The sequence below is a fragment of the Siniperca chuatsi genome, linkage group LG15 (genome assembly GCF_020085105.1).
Source record: "Siniperca chuatsi isolate FFG_IHB_CAS linkage group LG15, ASM2008510v1, whole genome shotgun sequence".
NCBI lineage: Eukaryota > Metazoa > Chordata > Actinopteri > Centrarchiformes > Sinipercidae > Siniperca > Siniperca chuatsi.
The window spans coordinates 29,234,901-29,250,530 of NC_058056.1; the positions used below are offsets into that span (position 1 = coordinate 29,234,901).

At 41.1% G+C, this 15,630-nt stretch overlaps 1 protein-coding gene and 1 long non-coding RNA gene across 2 annotated transcripts; one reads left to right on the top strand and one right to left on the bottom strand.

Moving 5' to 3' along the window:
• The first annotated feature begins 625 nt into the window (after positions 1 to 625).
• On the top strand, positions 626 to 8,646 carry foxa1 (forkhead box A1). The gene is made up of 2 exons (XM_044167163.1): positions 626 to 995; positions 5,231 to 8,646. The coding sequence occupies exons 1-2, from the start codon at positions 930 to 932 to the stop codon at positions 6,392 to 6,394; spliced, it is 1,230 nt and encodes a 409-aa protein (XP_044023098.1). The 5' UTR covers positions 626 to 929; the 3' UTR covers positions 6,395 to 8,646.
• A 3,560-nt stretch (positions 8,647 to 12,206) lies between these two features.
• On the bottom strand, positions 12,207 to 15,084 carry LOC122862014. Its single transcript, XR_006374618.1, has 3 exons — positions 14,823 to 15,084; positions 12,904 to 12,990; positions 12,207 to 12,810 (listed from the first exon to the last, which is right to left on the bottom strand). It is a non-coding gene; the product is annotated as an uncharacterized LOC122862014 (long non-coding RNA).
• Positions 15,085 to 15,630: the final 546 nt, after the last annotated feature.

The window sequence follows — 15,630 nt, forward strand, 5'->3', positions numbered from 1 at the left end:
AGAATTCTTATATTATATATTAAGCTATTGTAATGGGTTGTAAAAACTCCATCTCACAGTCTGCTGCGCTGGAAAAGATGAGCTCCAGTTAAGGAAGGATTTATTCCTCAAAGGGCCTCAGTTAAGGTGGAAATTCAGATATTTCATCTGATCACTTTTAAGGATTTTTAAAAAGCCCTTAAACCTGCAGATAATCCATTAAAACCACTTGATATATTATTACCTATTAATCGATCATTAACTCCAAACCTGCACCTTCATTTAGAAACTGAGGTCCCATTAAGCAACAACTGACCTGCGATGTTATTGTAAATACAGGATGTGACCCCTTAATTAATATATTCCAGTCCTTTAACGTTTCCAATCATTTGTCCCAAATCTGAGCGAAGCTGTGAAATTTGTGAATTTAATATTTCAGTCTTCACGCAGCCGCAGAAACGTTTTCAAGGGTTTTTAAAACGCAGCAAATCACGCGTAGCCGGTCTGGATCCATCAAAGGGATTTAAGGTTTTTGTTGTTCCATTATCTGCTGATGATCACATTACATCAGAAATAATGCGGGTTCGTGCAGTTTTCAGGTAGAAAGGGAGATGCTGAGGAGAAGGGGGACGTGGACTCCGAAGTCCTGCTTCTGTTCATAATAAACTGGTTGCATAGTGTGTGTGTGTGGAGGAGGAGGAGATGAGACCTGGAGGGTTGGACCTGCAGGAGGAGGAGGATCACATCAGTCCGCAGGTCACCATCACCTCCTCCTCCTCCTCCTCACTAACACTCTGCCTCTCTTCGCTCGTCCTGGCCCGGCTCGGCTCGACTGGGCTCCGAACGCTTTCACCAGGACCAGGACTCAGACAGACACGCAGACCGGGGACAGGACCGGGCGAACAGGAGCGGGACCTGCAGGATCCGTGTTCCGCCTGCGGGCTCCCGTCATGCTGGGCACCGTGAAGATGGAAGGGCACGAGGCTCCGGACTGGAGCGGATACTACAGCGAGGAGGTCGGTCACACTCAGCCCGCTTCACCGCGAGGGTCTAAGACCCGGGCAGACCGGTCCGGACCAGGTCCTGATAAATCCAAATTTACATGGAAGTTTTCCAGTAAAAACATTTAAACTCGAGAGGAGTTTCTCCTTCTAATGCAGATATTAATGTGCAGGCGCGGGTTTCTGCCCGAGCGCGTTTAAAATCAGGTTTCCGAGTTCCGAAGAGAAATTTAAATGAAATTAAAGTTCACAGCGGAGACTAAACACAAGGAAACAGAGAGAAACAGAGAGAAACAGAAGGAAACAGAGAGAAACAGAGAGAAACAGAAGGAAACAGAGGGAAACAGAGAGAAACAGAGAGAAACAGAGAGAAACAGAAGGAAACAGAAGAAACAGAGAGAAACAGAGAGAAACAGAGGAAACAGAGAGAAACAGAGAGAAACAGAGAGAACAGAGAGAAACAGAGAGAAACAGAAGGAAACAGAGAGAAACAGAGAGAAACAGAGAGAAACAGAAGGAAACAGAAGGAAACAGAGAGAAACAGAGAGAAACAGAAGGAAACAGAAGGAAACAGAGAGAAACAGAGAGAAACAGAAGGAAACAGAGAGAAACAGAGAGAAACAGAAGGAAACAGAGGGAAGGGGACCGGAGTCTTCTGGAAGCTGATGTTTCATGTTGAAACGCGTTCTAGTCCCAGAGTTTGATTCTGATGTTGAACTCTTTTACAGCCAAGAGGAAGAAGAGCAACCTCATATCAGTCATATCAATAATAATATCAATAATATCAGTCATATCAATAACAAAAATAATATCAATAACATCAGTAATATTAGTAACAATAATAACATCAATAATATGAATAATATCAGTAATATCAGTAATATTTGGCAGATCAATAATATCAATAATATCAGTAATATCAATAATAAGTAATATCAGTAATATACGGCAGATCAATAATATAAGTAATATGAATCCGGCAGATCAATAATATCAATAATATCAGTAATATCCGGCAGATCAATAATATCAATAATATCAGTAATATCCGGCAGATCAATAATATCAATAATATCAGTAATATCAATAAGATCAATAATATACGGCAGATCAATAATATAAGTAATATCCGGCAGATCAATAATATCAATAATATCAGTAATATCCGGCAGATCAATAATATCAGTAATATCCGGCAGATCAATAATATAAATAATATCAGTAATATCCGGCAGATCAATAATATCAATAATATCAGTAATATCCGGCAGATCAATAATATCAGTAATATCCGGCAGGTCGCGGAGAGAAACTGGAGGAAGCTGTTTTATGATTCTGTTCGTTTCTCTCTAAATTGAGTGTTTTTTGAAAGGAGTTTTGTTTGAAAGGCTGAATCCTTTTATGAAACCAAAAACCTGATTCTTCCCATCACTGAAGTTATTGATCAGGTGTTTCCGTTTCATAATAACAGTAATGAGAGGTTCGACCTGATAATGACGTTCATCACCAGATCAATAAGTCCGCGTGAGGGTGATTATTAGAAAGAAGAAAACAGGCCTTTAACGGAAGCTGTTAAACGCAAAACTTCGGCTGAATTTAAGAGATTTTCTATTAAACTGGATGTAAAATGAGCTCGTGAATCCGCAGGTTGCTGATATTAAAGAATCATGTGTATTAATATATATTAAATATTATTCTGTTGGTCTGGTACTGACATGAAATACTTTACAGACCATGTTGATTTTATAGTTTTAATGTTCTGTTGCTGAATTAGTCTAATTAAACTGTCAAAATATGATTGAATATTGAAGATATTAAAATGCTTTGAACTGTATAATTATATAAAATAGCTTTTAGCCTTTTAGCTCAGCACAAAGATCAAATTAGATTTCACCTGTCTGTCTGTCCACCTGTCTGTCTGTGTGTCCACCTGTCTGTCTGTCTGTCTGTCCACCTGTCCACCTGTCCACCTGTCTGTCTGTCTGTCCACCTGTCTGTCTGTCCACCTGTCTGTCTGTGTGTCCACCTGTCTGTCTGTCTGTCCACCTGTCCACCTGTCTGTCTGTCTGTCCACCTGTCTGTCTGTCTGTCTGTCCACCTGTCCACCTGTCCACCTGTCTGTCTGTCTGTCTGTCTGTCTGTCTCTCCACCTGTCCACCTGTCTGTCTGTCTGTCTGTGTGTCTGTCCGTCTGTCCACCTGTCCACCTGTCTGTCCACCTGTCTGTCTTTGTCTCGCTGTGTCATCTGATCTGAGGTCAGCATCCAACATGAAATATGTTGTTGTTGTTGTTGTTGTGTGAGTGAGCGCTGGTCTCGGATCAGCTGCAGTTTGGTGACTAAAGTGACACTTTGACGGTTTCAAATATCAGTAATTATGATGTAATGAAGTCATTGATGATGCAGGAGATAATTAATTAATTATAAATGTGTTTTATGTTATATTGATTCACCTGTATTAGTGATTTCTCTGTGAAACTGAACGTCGTATTTTTTATTCTGTATGATGTAATAAGTTGTTAGTAATGGAATTTAAGGGGCTCGTTTACGGATTAATTAATGGACTTTAATTTATTAAGGCCTTTTAACGGGTTCAGTTTAACTCAGTGAAAAACTCCTAAAATCGACCAAACGGCATAAAAACCATCAAACATTAATTTTTATGTTGAAATCATCTTCGTGTGAAGTTGGTTTGTTTTTCGGGGGGTTAATAAAATATTAATTAAGGAGGTAATCCCTTAATAACATCTTAAATTGATGTCATGTGCGCCTTAAAATCTACTCCATTTGTGAATGAAGGGCTTTTCAAACGACCGGAGTGTTTACTTTCCGGGTAAATTCAGGATTTATTAACCGGATTTTCATTTGATAATAATCTATCGAACACAAACAGGTTAAACGGGACATTTTTACAGGCTGAATGTAAACACGTTGCTCAGTTTGAACTCTTAGAAAATTAAAATAACATCACCTCAGCCTGTGGCTGAAAACTGATCATCATGAAGGAAATATCGAATTTCAGAAAATCAGAAAATGATCTGATCAATCAATCAGACACAATAAACACAAATAAATCAATAAATAAACTGTGATTTTATCAGTTTGATAACTCACTGTTGGCTGTGTTGGTGCTGTTAGTCCGGATCAATCTGGACCAGATCAGAAACCAGTTTGATTGTTTCTGTCATCACAGCAGCTCAGAGGTCAGAGGTCAAACACAAACCTGGAAGACAAAATTAAAAACATTTAAAACATTTAAAACATTTAAAACATTTAAAAACATTTTAAACATTTAAAACATTTAAAACATTTAAAACATTTAAAACATTTAAAAACATTTAAAACATTTAAAAACATTTAAAACATTTAAAACATTTAAAAACATTTAAAAACATTTAAAACATTTAAAACATTTAAAAACATTTAAAACATTTAAAAACATTTAAAACATTTAAAACATTTAAAAACATTTAAAACATTTAAAAACATTTAAAACATTCAGGCTTCAGAGATTAAAAACTAAATTATTTCGGACAATAAAACAAGAATAAACACCAGTGTGTGTACTGGTCTGAGGGGACCTGAGGGAACTGGTTTTATTCTCATCTATGTGATGTCCTCATACACAAACACCGGGATGTGAAGCAGACCGTGTACTGGTCCAACTGTCTCTGATGCAGCCTTACTGGTCCTGGTCCTGTTTTTAATCTGGACTTTCTTTGGTCTGGTCTAAATTTGGTCTAACTGGTAGTACACTAACTGGTTCTGTTCTTAGGGACTTGGTCCAACTGTCTCTGATCTTGTCTTACTGGACCTTGTTTTGATCTAACTGGGTCTGCTCCAACTGCTATTAATCTGAACTAACTGTCTTTGGTCTGGTCTAAAGTCTGGTCCAACTGGTTTTAGTACCAATTAGACCAGACCAGACTTGATCTATCTGGTTCTACTTTAATTGGTTCTGATCTTCTCTAACTGGTCTAGTCTTAATATCTCTGATCTGGTTCTAACTGGTTCTGTGATCGGGTCAAACTGGTTCTGCCTGGTCTTATTGGTCTGATCTAACTGGCTTTGATCTGATTTGTTCAACTGGTTCTGGTCTCTCTGCAGGTATACTCTCCAATGGTGAGCAGTGTGATGGGTTCTGGCCTAACTGGTTCTGGTTTTGGTCGAACTCGTTCTGATCTAACTTGTTCTGGTGTAACTGGTTCTTGTTCTGGTCTAACTGGTCTAACAGTTTCTGGTCTCTCTGCAGATGTACTCTCCAATGGCAGGCGGTGGGATGGGTTCTGGTCTTGGGATGGGCTCCATGTCAGGCTATATGTCCAGCAGCGGGACCACGTCAGGCTCCTTCAACATGTCGTACAGCGGGACCGGTCTGAGCCCTGCCCCGGTGGGGGGGATGGGCAGCTCGGCTCCAGCGGCTATGTCAGGTCTGGGCGGGGGTGTTGCCTCGATGGGCGGGGCTCTGAGCCCATCCAGTATGAGCTCGGTGTCAGCCCAGCAGGCCTCAATGGGTCTGAACCCGTACGGGGGCATGAGTCCCACCATGAGCCCCGGCATGGCGTATGGCGGTGGCGGGCTGAACCGCGGCCGCGACAACAAGGCGTTCAGACGGAGCTACCCGCATGCCAAACCCCCCTATTCCTACATCTCGCTCATCACCATGGCGATCCAGCAGGCGCCCAGCAAGATGTTGACGCTCAGCGAGATCTACCAGTGGATCATGGACCTGTTCCCGTACTACCGGCAGAACCAACAGCGCTGGCAGAACTCCATCCGGCACTCGTTGTCCTTCAACGACTGCTTTGTCAAGGTGTCGCGCTCGCCGGACAAACCAGGGAAGGGCTCGTACTGGACCCTGCACCCAGACTCCGGGAACATGTTCGAGAACGGCTGCTACCTGCGGCGCCAGAAGAGGTTCAAGTGCGAGAAGAAGATGTCGCCGAAATCTGATGGCAGGAAGGAGCAGGGGGGAGGAGGGGGAGGAGTGTCTCCTTCTGGGGACCCCATCAAACCTCCAGGACTCCTCGACTCCTCCTCCCTGCCCTCATCCAGCCACGCAGCCTCGCCTCCCGGTCTGGACCTACGGGGAGGCGTCGGCGGGGCGTCGGACCTGAAGGTGTCCGGCTCCCAGCTCCTGTCCTCCCTGTCGTTACCCCCCCACTCCATGGCGCATGAGTCCCAGCTGCACCTGAAAGGAGATCCCCACTACTCCTTCAACCACCCGTTCTCCATCAATAATTTAATGTCGTCTTCAGAGCAGCAGCACAAACTGGACCTGAAGGCTTACGAGGCGCTGCAGTACTCCTCCTACAGTACTGGAGGGGCGTCTGGCCTCGGGGGGAGGACCATGGAGCCCCTGGAGGCCTCCTACTACCAGGGGGTGTACCCCAGACCGCTCCTCAACACCTCGTAGTATCCGCTGCACTTCCTGTTTGGACTCTAACTCTCTGCATGCAGCTGTCCTGGACTTCCTGTCTGACTGTGATGATACTGAACCGGATCAACTCTGCTGCTGGTCTGCTGGTTTCTGCAGCAGCTGAACTGAACTCCTGCACTGTGACCAAACCAGGACACAAAGAGACACGTTAACACTCAGCTGTTCAAACTGATCCCAGGTCTGTGTTCTCCTTTTACACACTGAGTCACAAACAACGAAAGTTCATGTTTTTAAGGTTCAGAAAAACATCCACAAAGATTTCCAACAAACGTTACATAAAACCTCCAACACATTCTCCTCAAATCAGACCAGGATCATCAGTCAGACCAGAGTCCAGGATGGCTCTGTAGGAGTTAGCGTTTTCTTTATGTCAGTGGTTCCAGACCTGCAGTCGGAGTTAGAACCCCCGACCGGTCGCGGAGCGTGAGATTATTAACAAATCGAGTTTATTTCCAGTGTTTGTTTGTTTGTGAGATCCGGGATCGTTTTAGTCCGTCAGGCCTCTAAAAACTCTTCAAGTTAAAAACACCTAGATGCAAATCGTGAGGCATCGTCTTATACGGACGTCACTCAACAGACTAAATGTTCCATGAAACCGGTTTGTGACTCCAGGAGCTGCGGCTCCTCGCAGGGCGGTCCTGAGCCGCAGACCTGCAGGCCAAAGGAAATCAAGGCCTTAAAGTTTGAATGAGGCTGAATTTAATATTCCAGGAGTTTCTGTTTGAGGTTCAGTTTGTTTCAGGATTTAATTGGTTCAGTTTTTGTCTCCTGATGAGTTCAAGGTCAAAGGTCACCTGGTGATGATGATGTGGTTGTCATGGCGACACTGGCAGATTAATTATTATAATTCCTGTATTTTGATCCGAAATATGACGAGGGTTTATTTCTCCCACGACCTCGTGCGGCTCCCCGCTGACCTCCTGAAGGGTCGCGACCCTCAGAGTGAGAAACCCCCCACAGATCAAAAGGCTTTTTATTTAAAGGGTCACTTCACACAAACGACTCAAACACTGAGTTTCCCGCTTCTCTGTTTGTCGTCTGTCTCCGGGCAGATTTCTTCTTTTCTCTGCTGAAGTTCACCTGCTGATCAGATCTGATTATTGATTCTCAGGAATGTTTCTGTTAAATCTGTGGAGATTTAAATATATATAATAATAATAATAATAATAATAATATATAATAATAATAATTATATAATAACAGAAATAATTATTATTATTATATAACAGAAATCCAGAAAAATGAACAGCTGTAAATAATGAAAAAAACAGAACCAACCTTTAATGATATTTTAAGGTGATTTTTCTTTTAATATTTTGGTGAATCAAGAAAAACAGCAAAGAATATTGATGATCAATGATCCTGTATTGATAAATCAAGTCCTGCATGTGGCTCTTCTGAACATTTAATGGTTTAAATGTAATTCAGGTAAATGAGGAGACGTGGCCTCGACACAACAGAAACTTGGTATAATATATAATAAATATAAATTAAATAAAAATAATAAATTAAAATAATATATTATAAAATGAAGTGAGAAAACAGGAACACTTTGAGAAGACATATTGATCACGTCCGCATGTATGAAAGGAAATTAATACTTTGAATAAAAAGTATTTAGTAACAGCAGTCCCACAACACAAAGTTCCTCCAAAATAATAATAAAGATTAATTTTAACTTCATTGTTAATGAAACGAAGAAAAAACAGAACAGTGTTGTTTTTCTATAAACTGGAACCGGTTCACCGGTTTACACCGTTCTGGTTCCACGTGTCGGATCTTAAACCGGATGTTCACACAAAACGTGATATTGTTACGATCATTTTAATTTGAAGACACGTTTACCTGGAAAGTGCTGATGTTCAGGTTTCTTGGTTTACGTTCCAACTCTGACTGACTCCTGACATTTATCGTTTTATTTCATCAATCATTTACACACAAGTTTCATCAATTAATGTGTCAATTTTACTTTTAGTCAGAAAAAGTCAGAAAACTGTGAAGCATGAGTCCAAGGTGACGGTTTCACCTGGCTACCTGCAGACTCTACTCAGGGCTGAAAAGCTTCAGGTCAGGCGAAGAGAAAACGTTGAAGCTCGAAACTTTTTAAAGACACAAAAACAACTTTATTGATCTGAGAATATCAGGATTAATGCGTTAATAAATAACAATGTATTAACCACATGATGACTTAAATAAACATGGTGACTTAAATAAACATGGTGACTTAAATAAACATGGTGACTTAAATAAACATGGTGACTTAAAGGCCCGCGAGAGAACTGATGGAGGTTTTAAAAATAGCACAAATGATTAATCGACTGTGAAAATTGTTAACTGAATCTTTTCAGGATCTTTGTTTGGTGACTCTCACTCTGTGTGTAAAAGGAGGAAACACTTCCTGTCTGTTCTCTGACTGTTGATGCGTCTGATGATAAAAATCCACTCTGTGTATTTAAACTCCTGCGTCCATCTCTGACTATTGATTATTGATTACTACCATGTGCATGAATGAAGCGGGAGGTCGTCTTCTTCTTCTCTTTTCTGGAAAAAAGCTTCTGTTTTATTGAACACTGAGCTCCTCTTCCTCCTCATCATCCTCCACCAGGTCTGCAGGAAGGAGGGAGGAAAGATGGGAGGAAGGAGGGAAGGAGGGAAGGAAGGAAGGAAGGAGGGAGGAAAGGAAAGATGGGAGGAAGGAGGAAGGAGGAAGGAGGGAAGGAGGGAAGGAAGGAAGGAAGGAGGGAGGAAAGGAAAGATGGGAGGAAGGGAGGAAGGGAGGAAGGAAGGAAGGGAGGAGGGAGGAAAGATGGGAGGAAGGGAGGAAGGGAGGAAGGAAGGAAGGGAGGAGGGAAGGAAGGAGGGAGGAAAATGGGAGGAAGGAAGGAAGGAAGGAAGGAGGAGGAGGGAAGGAAGGAGGAGGAAAGATGGGAGGAAGGGAGGAGGAGGGGAGGAGGGAGGAGGAGGGAGGAAAGAGAGGAGGAAGGGAGGAAGGGAGGAAGGGAGGAGGAAGGGAGGAGGGAAGGAAGGAAGGAAGGGAGGAGGGAGGAAAGATGGGAGGAAGGAGGGACAAAGACAAAAAGCCCCCGCTCGTCCTCGTTGTGTTTGTTTCGTCAGTTTTCGACTCTGCTGCATGTTCTTCTTCATGTTCTTAACTTATTCTGTCATTTTCAAATAAAACAAGGAAACATTTGTGACGTGCGGTTCATGTTTCATTAGTTCAGTTCAGGTTTGAGCTTCAGGAAAGTCACCTTTTAGAAAATCTAATAATTTAATCTCTGCTTAAACCTTTTCTTTATTATCATCTGGAGTCTCACATCTGTATTCCACACAATTAATAATAATAATGAATATAAGGCCATTTGCATTTAAAAAGCCTGTAAGTGTATAAAACTGCTCAGGTCCAGGTCCTGTGAGGTCCAGCTCGGATCCGGGATCAGAGTTTTATAAAACAGCATCAAAGTGTTTCTTTTACAGCTTCCTTATTATTATTATTATTATTATTATTATTAATATTAATAATATCATACATGACTTTATTGTCCAGCTGTTCACTTAATAATCATCAGACAGACAGAAGTCTAAACGTCATTTTATTTCTTAAGAAACGGCGCGTAGAAAACCTCGTATCTCCAGTTTCGGTGACAGTCGGTCCGTGCGGGTTTTATGAGGTTTCTTCGGTGTCATGTGGGTCTGATGGATCCTGGTTCAGAAAAAATATCTGAATCATGTGAATAAATGTAGCCGGTTTTTGTCTCAGAACCTGAAATCTGCAGAGTGGAGATACGAGGTCTCCACCAACAGATATTTATGACTTATTTCTTATTAAATCATCGCACCAATTATTCCTTTGATCTTCCGGTTGTGAACCATATCGATCAGCTGATGGTTTTGTTGTCTGATTTCTGTAATAATTAATAACGTCTCCGTGTCTTTCCGCATCAGTCGGACTCCTCGGAGCTCGGACTCCTCGGAGCTCGGACTCGGGTTCGGCCGGCAGCCCTCGGCTCTGCCTCGGCTCTGCCTCCTCCGACATGCTGGTGAACAAGCCGAACACGGTGAACCTCCTGCGGCCTCAAAGCGCCTCAAAGCGCCGCCGCTGTCGCCGGATTTCGAGTCTCTTTGTGGGCTGTAACCTCCGCCGCCGCGCCGTGAACCTGAACACATCCCGACAGATTTCACTTTGATCTGAAGCTTTTTCACACATTTTGGCCGCAGAGCCGCGAAATGTCTCTAATGATCCTGTAATTATCCGCTAATTATCCGCCAACATGATCCCCGAAACGGCAACACGAGCACACGGAGCCGACAGGAGCCGAGAGGAGCCGAGGGCCGCCGCGGGATGTTCTGCTCTAATTAAATTATAACAAATATACATATTATATACATACATATATATATATATATATATATATATATATATATATATATATATATATATATATATATATATATATATATATATATATATATATATATATATATATATATATATATATATATATATATATATATATATAAAACATAACGTCAGCGAAAAGACATGAAGATAAAACTCTACAGCTTCAACATTAAATACCATTAATGATTATTTCAGATGATACATTTATAAAAGCATTTTTATTTTATTTGGAAGTTTCCAGCGACAACAAACCAAAAGTGTTCCGTTAAAAACTAAAATGTACTGAATTCATTTCATTTGCCTTTTGGTGAATAGAATAAATACGCTGTTTTTCAGAGAGAGACAGCAGGAATATTTAAAAGGTTTTTATAAAATGACACAATAATATTTCATTATGTTCAGTTTGTTCTGTTTTTTGCAGTAAAATAAAAACGGACTAATGAAGCCAAGTGACATTTAAATCGAATGATTTGAGAGTTTTTGCTGCTGGTTTGAATCATTTGCAATGGTTAATTCCTTTATAGATAATTCTTCTGATTAATTATCTGTATTGTCTGTTTGTCAGTGAAACAGACTGGATGATTGCTGGATGATGAAGTGAAGCAGAACACAGAGCTGTGATTTCAGTGTGATGCGTTCACTGACATTTACACCGTGAATAAAGTGTAAAACTCGCCGCTGCTGCCAGAGGCCTTAAAGCTTCAGCTTCTTTTGGATTTTAAATGTTAAAGAATTCATTTTTGATGTGAAATTTAATTTCACATCGAAAACAGAAAGTGGATGTCGTGTGTTGCGCGCGCGCGCACACCTTCTCATCTGTTTGCTGCTGCAGTGAAAACCTTGTATCTCCAGACCTTGACTTTCCCGTCCCAACAGGCCGCTCCTGAACCGAAGCTTGTTCAACAAATCAAACCTGCGAGAAGAATCTAAATATTACAAGATCATAACTCATGCAAACAGAATACTGTATCAACAAATCTAAATATTGTGCAAACATGATAATCATTAACGACAACTTAGAAATGTTGCTCAAATAAAAACTAGTGCTAACAAAATCTGGATCTTTTGCAAACAAGATATAAATCTGCAGTAAAGGAATATAAAGATATAAATATATAAAGATATAAATATATATCTCTGCATGTTGCTGGGAGCTGGTGCAGCATCAAAAACAGTTTTTAAATCTGCAGCTTCCTTCTGTTTATCGCACACAACACAGTGAGTCTTTAATAATAACTAACAATATTAACATAGGGACATAATAATATAAAGCTGCAGTGACATTTGAGGAACAACACAATGAACGTCATTATGATAACAGATTATTGATCTCAATAATCAGACGTTTGTCACTTTAAATAATTCTAACATTTAGAAAATGTTCTCAGCTTTGTGACGCAGATTTTTCAGATCAAAAGTTTTATTTAATTTAAGACGCAGCAGACATCATAATGCAAACCCCATCAAATAGGAAAATATCCATATTCGTGTTAATAAACAGGAATATTATTAATGTCTCAGTGAACTGAATCTTCTAATAATCATCCTGAAAGTTAATGATGCTTTTAATTAGTGTGTATATATTTGTGTATATGTGGATTATTTTTTATTCATTTCTAATTATTGATGATGTGTTGATGCGAGGTTTGATGTCTGTTTTTGTTTCATGTTTTTAATTCGTATTTGTTGTTCTTAATGTTTCAGAGTCAACTGACAGAAAATTAATCTGCAGTTATTTTGATAATTGTTTCATCGTTTTAGTCATTTTTCAAGCGAAATGTTTTCTCTCAGTCAGTGAGTCTCTGTGTTTGAGACGTCACTTTGGACTAAAATAAGAAACAAACGGCAGAAAAAGCAAAGAACTGATCTCAGCAGTGAAATATCATTTTATTCGCTCGAGTACAAACGTTGAGTATTTCCATTTTCTGCTGCTTTCCACTCGACTGCAAACATCCTGACGGCCGAGCTGCTGAAACACGAGGCTTAGTTACAGCTGAAAGTTTAATATGTTTATTAAAGTAAACCAGTAAAATGTTACTTTGACATTAATGCATTAATAATAATCTAATAATATAATCACACTTACAGGGCGTATCTTTCTGCTGTGAGTACTTCTACTTTGATACTTTCAGTGCAGCTCGCTTTACTTTGACTCCAGCAAAGTACAAATAATCTGCGGAATAATAAAGGAAATAACTGTTAGCTGCAGATCTAACTCGTGGATTTTAATTAAAAATTATATATTTTATTATATTTATCATTCTACTTATTATTTCATGTATTATTTGACGTTTGTATTTGAGCGTCTTTATGTCCTTCAGGCAGATAAACCTGGAATGTCCCTCGAACGTGTCCCTCTGCCACCCAGTCTGCTGTAATACGAGCCATATGTTCCCGGCGGGGCGGAGCGGGGCCGCTCGGGGCCCTCCAGCGGCGGCGGCGGCCCCCAGCATCATTTGAGTAAAGCCCTCGGCCCCTTTTCTCTCCGCTCGCGCCTTATGGAGGAAAATGTCGTCCACAATACGGCGGCCCTCGGCCCCTTTCTTCCCCTCGCCTTTCATTCCCTCCACTAGAAAGCCAGGAACAGGGGCCCCGGGGCCACTAATGCCTTTTGATGGGGATTGGAATTAATTATCTCCAATAACACAATTGTGCTCGACCAACGAAAAGAGCAAAGAAGAAATCCCCTCCAGAATCAGAGAGAGGAGAAGAAAAGAGGAGAGAGGGAGGAGGACGATCAAAGGAGAGAGATAGAGAGAGAACATGTGGTCGCTGTTGGACAGGTGAGGTGAGACAGGTGAGGTGAGACAGGTGAGGTGAGACAGAGACGCTCTTCCTCCTACAGAGTTCAACATTCAGTGAAATAAGAACGTTTCCTTTAACGAGTTCAGCTCTGATCTCAGATTTCAAAGAGCTCGACGTTAAAAATCCTCCGAGGAGACGGAGACAGGATCCTGCTGATCAATATGTATCAACACACACACACACACACACACACACACACACACACTCACACACACACACACACACACACACACACACACACACACACACACACACACACACACACACACACACACACACACACACACACACACACACACACACACACGCACACACACACACACACACACACACACACACACACACACACACACACACACACACACACACGTACATTCATAAAATAATTTTGCAGTGTTTAGTTTTCACTTATTTGTCTTTATATCTTTTAACTGCAAGTCTACAATTTATTCTTATTATTATTATCTGACTTGTCTGTAAATATTTTAATAACACATTTCTTCTGTTTATGTTTTTATCTCACACTTGCTTTGGCAACGTCTGTTTCCCGTGATGCCAATAAAGCTCAGCTGAATTGAATTGAATTGCGAGGAGAGCAGCTGCTTTTCCATTGGGGGGGGGGGGTACACTTCATTACAGATCATTGGGGGGGTTGGCAGCGCTGTCCTGGTTGTTGTGGTCAGACTGGTTCAGTTCAGTTAACAGACTGACGGACGCTCTGAACTACAGACTGATTTATTGATCTGATATTATTATTATTATATATATCAGCTGATTTGAACGCATCACAGTCTCACTGCCATGATAACAATGAAGACTAAATTCTGACTCACAAGATCAGTATTAATGATTAGTATTAATGATAATAATAATAATAATAATCAATTATTTGTAAAGATAATTGACAGATTAATAAATCGGGAAAATAATCAAAGGTTAATCAATAGGTGATGAGAAAACACAATAAAAACTGAGGATAGGGAATAAAAGTCTTGATTGATACAGAAACCAGTTAGAATATGAATTATTGATCAGATTGTTGGTAACAGGACGACGTCATCACTGTGACATCATCTGTCTGTGACATCATCTGTCTGTGACATCATCGCTCTGGTTCATGATGTTTGGTTTAAGGTTCAGACACAAAAATAAAGTGAAAGAGGGTAAAAACTTATGTGACATTAATAAAACAGAAGTTACCTGATGTAACTGAAGTTCTGTGAGTGCCCCCCTGCTGCAAACAGAGAGCATCATGGTCCTGGACTGAGGAGGGAACATGAACCAGATCCTGAAGACACTCTGAGTCCAAACCTGAGGACAGACATTACTGGTCCACTGGGAAAACAAACAGGTAACATGGCCAAAAGCCACCAGAGTCCAGATAACCAACCAGTCCCCCAACCAGTCCATCATCCAGTCCAGCATCCAGTCCCCCAACCAGTCCATCATCCAGTCCAGCATCCAGTCCCCCAACCAGTCCACCATCCAGTCCAGCATCCAGTCCAGCATCCAGTCCCCAACCAGTCCATCATCCAGTCCCCCAACCAGTCCATCATCCAGTCCAGCATCCAGTCCCCCAACCAGTCCACCATCCAGTCCAGCATCCAGTCCCCCAACCAGTCCATCATCCAGTCCAGCATCCAGTCCCCCAACCAGTCCATCATCCAGTCCAGTGGTTTTCAAAATAAAAATAAAATAAAACTGGTAGACAAACAATGATAAACCAATTTTTAAAAAGTATAGCAGTTATACATCTTTGAGCAAAAGGAGTTATGAAAAAGAGTCTAATAAGTAAAATAGAATAATGTCAAATAATTAAAATATCTATCATCTGCGTAGAAATGGAAGCTGACGTTATGCCTCTGATCACATGCCCCAGGGGTAACATGCAGAGCGAGAACAAGAGTGGCCCGAGGACAGCGCCCTGAGGGACCCCTCAGGTCGTCTTCACAGAGGATGACTGTGAGTTGCCAATGGCTACACTAAAAGATCTATCTAATAAGTGGGA